Source organism: Kryptolebias marmoratus, linkage group LG18 (genome assembly GCF_001649575.2).
Source record: "Kryptolebias marmoratus isolate JLee-2015 linkage group LG18, ASM164957v2, whole genome shotgun sequence".
Lineage (NCBI taxonomy): Eukaryota > Metazoa > Chordata > Actinopteri > Cyprinodontiformes > Rivulidae > Kryptolebias > Kryptolebias marmoratus.
Genome location: NC_051447.1, coordinates 2,866,865 through 2,873,143, shown reverse-complemented (window position 1 = coordinate 2,873,143; position 6,279 = coordinate 2,866,865). Strand labels below are relative to the sequence as shown.

The 6,279-nt window shown below is 43.2% G+C and overlaps 2 protein-coding genes across 2 annotated transcripts in view; one reads left to right on the top strand and one right to left on the bottom strand.

The window, feature by feature from the left end:
* Positions 1-985: 985 nt before the first annotated feature.
* On the bottom strand, positions 986-1,564 carry LOC112449849 (magnetosome-associated protein MamJ-like). Its single transcript, XM_025002439.1, has one exon. It carries the CDS (start codon positions 1,562-1,564, stop codon positions 986-988), a length of 579 nt encoding a protein of 192 aa, XP_024858207.1.
* Positions 1,565-3,745: 2,181 nt separating this feature from the next.
* The window catches only part of uhmk1 (U2AF homology motif (UHM) kinase 1), a 24,782-nt gene continuing 22,248 nt past the window's right edge, over positions 3,746-6,279 (top strand). Inside the window, exon 1 of the mRNA XM_017439813.3 lies at positions 3,746-4,450. Coding sequence (XP_017295302.1) covers positions 4,165-4,450 — 286 coding nt within the window. The 5' untranslated portion in view covers positions 3,746-4,164. The remainder of the gene's footprint in view (positions 4,451-6,279) is intronic.

Genomic DNA, 6,279 nt, shown 5'->3' with positions numbered 1-6,279 from the left:
AGGGACTATGTTTCTCGGCTGGCCTGGGAACGCCTTGGGATTTCCCCGGAGGAGCTGGCCCAAGTGGCTGGGGAGAGGGAAGTCTGGGTCTCCCTTCTTAGGCTGCTGCCCCCGCGACCCGACTCCGGATAAGCGGAAGACAATGGATGGATGGATGGAATTCTGACGGCCGAAGATCTGGCTCGCGAACGTGAGTGACATGATCAACTATCTCCGTAGATAGTGTAGGTGCTGAACCCGTAGGCTGCAGCGCCCCCAGTTGGTCATCGATTGAACCAACGCGATGAGTTACTTGATTCAATAATGAGGTTGTGTTCTGGGATATTTGAAAGAGTTGTTGTAGTAGAGGTTCATGCTGATCTAACCGATTATCATGGCTAATGAGGGTGCTCGCGGTCTGTCCGTCACTGATGTTACCCTTTGGCATTTCGTTTGCCTGAAGCATGCTATCAGGTTCTGAGGTTTTGCCAAACTTCTTACGAGTGAAGATAACAGTTTGTGTTCGGCAGTGCAGTCCCAGGTGATCCAGGTGAGTATTTACAAAGTGCTCCGGTGAGAGGGTGTCCAGGTAAGTTGGAGGCAGACAGGATTCCTCACAGTACCCCTCCTCTAAGGCGGCTCCCAGACACCCAAAACCAAACAATAAACAAAAAAAAAAAAAACCAGCACGGGAGGGTGGTGGGGGGTACAGCCCAAAACATGGATGGAGGGCTAGAGCAAGAAAAAAGAAAAAAAAAACGCTCAAAACCTAACCGCACGACCGGCGCAACTCCTGGATAGAGCTTGAAGGCCGACGTCGCCCACGTCGAAAAAACTGGGAGGCTCTGTCCGGAGGTCGCCCGAGCCACCGAAAGAGATGCCGAAAAGCATCGCTCAGAGGCCGGCCGGACCACAGACGAGCGCCCCGGATAACACCACCCAGAGGCCGACCAGATCCCCTAAACTTAAATGCTGACATGCTGGGTTCGGCCGCTGACACGCTGGGTTAGGCCGCAGACACGCTGGTTTCGGCCGCTGACACGCTGGGTTCGGCCGCGGACACTTCGGATTCGGCCGCGGACACTTCGGATTCGGCCGCAGACACTTCGGATTCAGCCACGAGCCCGCTAGGTTCAGCCGCAGACACATTGGGTTCATCCGCGGGCACTTCAGGTTCAGCCGCGGGCACTTCAGGTTCAGCCACGGGCACTTCAGGTTCAGCTGCAGACACATTGGGTTCAGCCGCGGGCACTTCGGGTTCAGCCGCGGACACATTGGGTTCAGCCGCGGGGTCTTCAGGTTCAGCCTCAACGGTAGCGTAATACATGAGGCCCACCGCCGAGCATGCCACCGGTACACGTCCCATCCCCGGGAGCATCACCAACTCTGGGTAACTAAACTCCTCATCCAGGAGGTCATGCGCCGCCCAAAAACACTTCCTGACAGCACCAGGACTTGGTAGGTCCGCCTTGCCACTGCTGTTCTCGGAGATAATCCTTGCGCCGCGATACCTCCTCAGCTTGGCGTTCAGCTGGTGGAATTCCTCCCAAGAGAGGCCCAAAAACAACCTTGCTGCCTGGTCCATTCTGTATGGTTGGGTCCATAAATCTTTATTTACAAAACTCGTACCTTGAAACATAGTCAAAAGTGCAGCCTGCACAAGTCAAAATCCATCCTGGAGCAAAGAGAAGAACAGTTCTCTAAGGACATGATCGAGACGTATAATGACGAGGACCCAACGCAAAACCTAAGTAACAGTGCTCTTAAATACAAGACAAACATCATTACTAAACTAATGACAGGTGTGCTAAAACTAAAAGACGAGAAACCAAAAGGAAAAAACCAAAACCCGAAACGGAACCAAAACCAGAATCCTCACATGCTGTGATTAATTTGATAAGTCTGATCAGATAAAGCGTCCGATCACGAACTGATATCCAACAACAATATCATTTAAAATTAAGATTTTGTGTTTTTATATGTGGTTAGACTGCTGTATTTTTTAAACCTCCTGAACACAAAGTTCCTGTCATTCAGCTGTGAGGATGGAGAGAAACAATCAGGACAGACAGGAAGGAGACAGGTTGGTCCAATATACCTTGGAGCGCTCCGATGGAAACGAGGATGGTTGCAGCTGGAAATGAATCTCACATTGTGTGAGAAACGGCCGACACTGTTTCGCTTCTCCGATGAACTTCTCCGGAGGCGTTACCTTAGGCTCGTGCATTGGCGAAACAAAAGGTCGGATCGATACTGGTGGCGGAATGTGAAACATTCGAGGACATGTTGTGGATTAATTGCATCATATCCTGAACATTTCTCTCTAGACCGGAAACGGCGTTTTCAATGTCAGTGTGCCATCGCTGCTCGTCTGACTCCATAATAAGTTTTGGCCAGATTATTCTGACAAGGCAGAGCGTGGACTGAGTCAGAACGAGAGGACACAGACAAAGGTTTAACCCTTTATTTGAAAACACCAGACTCTTAGGCTTGCTAGTGTTAAGAGCGGCACTCTCGGTCTGAAATCGGGCCTGGTCTGGAACTGGAACGATCACCAGGAGTTGCAAGGTAGAAGCAGCAACGATCGTCCATGAGGGGATTCGGCAGTCGGGTAAGTCCAGAGTCAGGCAAGGGGTCAGAACCAGGAAGTCCGTAACTAGCAAACAAATCCAGACAGGGGTAATCCACAAGGCGAGGTCCAGAGAGTGAAAGTGAGGGTCGTTACCAGTAGTCAGAGTCCGAGGAGGTGTCCGGCAAGGAGTAGGCTGAAGGCGAGGGTCGAGGGAAAGGCATGGGGTCAAAAACGAGGCAGGCATGAACTGTGAGTAATTGCTGGACATCTACTGGGTATAAACCGGTCAATAATCTGGCGAGGAATGAGTGAGAGCTGTGATCTTAAATACTGGGTGAAGCAGGTGAGACTAATGGTCGTGATTGATTAAGTTCAATTAGTGGAGTCTCCAAATGCTTTTTTGCCTTTGGATTAAAATTCTCTTAAAAGACAAAAATCGATCTTTCTCTGATTCTTTGAAACAGTCATCTCACTATTTGATAATTATTTATTCCACTACAATGTCTTGCCCTTGCCCCTCATGTGGATTGGCTCATTGTTTGTTGTTGTAGCTGTAATCCATTCCTGCTTCTTGTGTGGGTTCCCTGAGTTTCTTCTTCCTGTGCTACTGGCTTCAGGTGTGTCATAAGTCCTGTGGAAGCTTTTTTTCTTCAGTCAAAAAAATTTACCTTGAGTTTTGCATTTTCATGTGGAACCTGCCTTTTTTGAGTCACCTCTGTTTTTCTAATATTTTTTGCTTTACTGTTCTAATTGTTTAGCTTTCAGCTACTGTTTTGATGGTTTTAGCTTTTAGCTACTGTTTTGATAATTTTAGCTTTTAGCATTTTTTTATTGTTTTTTGTAGCTTTTGCTATTGTACTTTTTAATATTTGCAACTTTTGGTTTAGATAGTTTTAGTGTTTAGTTTTTTTGTAGCTAATTTTAGCTTTCGATTTGATTGTTTTACCACAAAAAAGTCTGTTTGAGCTTCTTCAGCACATTTCAGCACACTGCATTTTTGCAGAAAGTGTTTTCTTTTTATCATTCCCTAATACAAATTGTATATTATTGTTTGTTCAATAAAGTTGAGAGGGGATAGAGCCACTGAAACATTGAAACAAAAGTGTTTTTCTAGTTCAGTGAATACATCTGTGGACAGATAACTCTGTAAGTATATTCCCCATCGGCAGGGGGCAGACTGTTAAAAAACATTAATCGGAAACGGAAGTTAGATTGATATCAACAACCTGAGTTTACAAAACTCAGTGAAAACTTCACCAAAGCCTGAGATGACGAACTTAACTAACTTATAAGATGTTTTAGCCGTAATATTACTCGGTGCAATATAGATACAGGGCTGTGTTTTGCACCGTGAAGGTGTATTGCTTTGTTTTTGCACGTCACTGCTTAGTTTAAGCTCAGTAAGTTGCGTCAGCTTATTTAGTTTCTGAGAGCCTTTTAGCGGTAATATGCCCCGACATTACTTTATATTTTGTTTGAACCAGATTGTGGGTCGGTGTTTATTAGCTGGCCTTGGCACGTCTTCGTGCTTTGTGAGGCGCTGATGATGAAGATGCTTCCGCTGCTCCTTTGTCCTGTCATCTAGCTGGCTCGACTCCTCTCCGACCGATTCGATGGCTCACTGTGGACACTCCGAGCCGTGCGCCAAGCTGCAGGCACCAGATAGAATCCCACCGGACCAGAGTACCACCAGGCCGGTGCTATTTGAGATCTTTGGCAAGATTTGGACCGTCCAGTCGCGGCTAGGCCAGGGAGTGTCGGCCTCAGTGTACCGGGTCAGCTCCGGCAGATCCGCCAGAGCCTCCGTGAAGGAGTTCCAGGCCGACTCTCAGGGAGGAGATTACGGCTTTCACAAGGAGAGGTCGGTGCTGGAGGACATTCAGGGACACAAAAACATTGGTAACTATATTATTTACTTTGTTTAAGCTGTTTCTGGCTGCATACAACTCAAACAAAAATAGGAATATGATTTTTATAATCTGAAAAACTAAAAAACAGCTGATGTCATTAATCTCCCTCTTTGTTGTTGACGTTTTTGAAAAACAAAAGTTACCATTGAGGGATGCTCTTTCTTATTAGTTTTTTATATTTTCAATATTTATTCTTGATTTCTGTGTTTATTTTTTTTATTGATGTTTATGTTCTCTTTATGTTTTTGGTTTGTACTAATGTGTTGAAGGGGTTGTAATAAAAGGACAGATGACTGTTAAACTTACAGATTCTATTACAGAAACACCTGCAACTAATGATTATTTCAATAATCAAATAATTAATCAATTTTTTTTTCGATTAATAGATGAATTGGCCAAAAAAAAAAAAAATTTCTACCTCTTTATTCCAAAATAGAACATTTGACTGACATAGCAAATTGTTTAAAAACAGGTTGCTACTTGACTATTCTATTAGTATAATATTGAATAATAATAAATACATAAATGTTTGTCAAATAGCTTCAATATAAAAATAAATGTACACAAAAATATAAACATATGTATGATTTATACCTGCGAAATATGTAGACTACTTTTGTATGAAGTGCAATAAAGAGGCATTTTTGTTATTTGAAGGTCCCGAGCTGTTGGAACAATAAATAAATGATAAAGAAATCCAAATCAGAAAACCCAGTAACAGGATTTGTTTCAGCATTAACACTTGTACATTACTATAAATGTTATATAGGCTTCACTGGCTACACTTGTCAATATATCTGCAGGTAGAGCAAGTTTGCTGTGGTTTGCGCGATATCATGAAGGCTGTCATTGTTTGCCGTTTTTTTCTGGAATGAGAAAGACGGTATACTATGTATTATAGCACAATTTACAGCAAGTCAAGAAATGCCTTGTTTCACTTGCAGTATTAGGTTAAAGCAAGTAAGTAGCCCAAAGAGCAATTAAACACAGGACACACACACACATACACACATAATACCTAACTACACACATTTGAGTAGATCTAATAAATTACTTTAATCCCTGTCTAAATGCAATTCATCCTGCCTCACTCCCTTCACTCAGACTTTGCCAGCAGCAAATTAAAACTTGAAGCTTAATCATTAAATTATTACCATCTTTGTGTTAGATTTATTTATAAAGCACTACTTGTACCAATTAAATTGAAATAAAAAGTAACACACACATACTCTATCACTGTCATTAATCAGACAACAAACAACCAGCAGCATCAGGCCAGCTACTGGAGAGACTGATGTTACGTGTTCTCACTTTGAAATGGAACAAATGTAGTGACTTACCCTGCTGTTAAGCTCTCTTTATGTTCATTGATGACTTCGACATGTTACCTGGATCATCACCGTGGTGCTCCCTTGCCATGTCAAGTCACTTTTGCAAAGCTTGTATGTTATTCTTTTTTTTTTAGCTTTGTGAAGCATGAAGTGCTCCCACACTTTTGAGGACTTGGGTCAAACCGTTTTCTTGGCGTTGGTCATTTGTAAAATTTACTTAATTTTCTATGAAAACACAGCCTCTGCTCTACCCCCACCTTGTTCCGTTCAACTCATTCTGCAGTTTAAAAAAAAAAAACTTTATTTCTGTCAACCAGCATTGACAATGCTCTGTAGTTTTTTATCGATTTTATTGATATGTTGTTGCAGCCCTAACACCTTTACATAACACAGATTAAAAAACTTAAGTTGATCAGACATGATAAAAACTAAACTAAAGCAGTGGTTCCCAAAGATTTTCTTCTGTGCCCCCCTATGGATTACAATA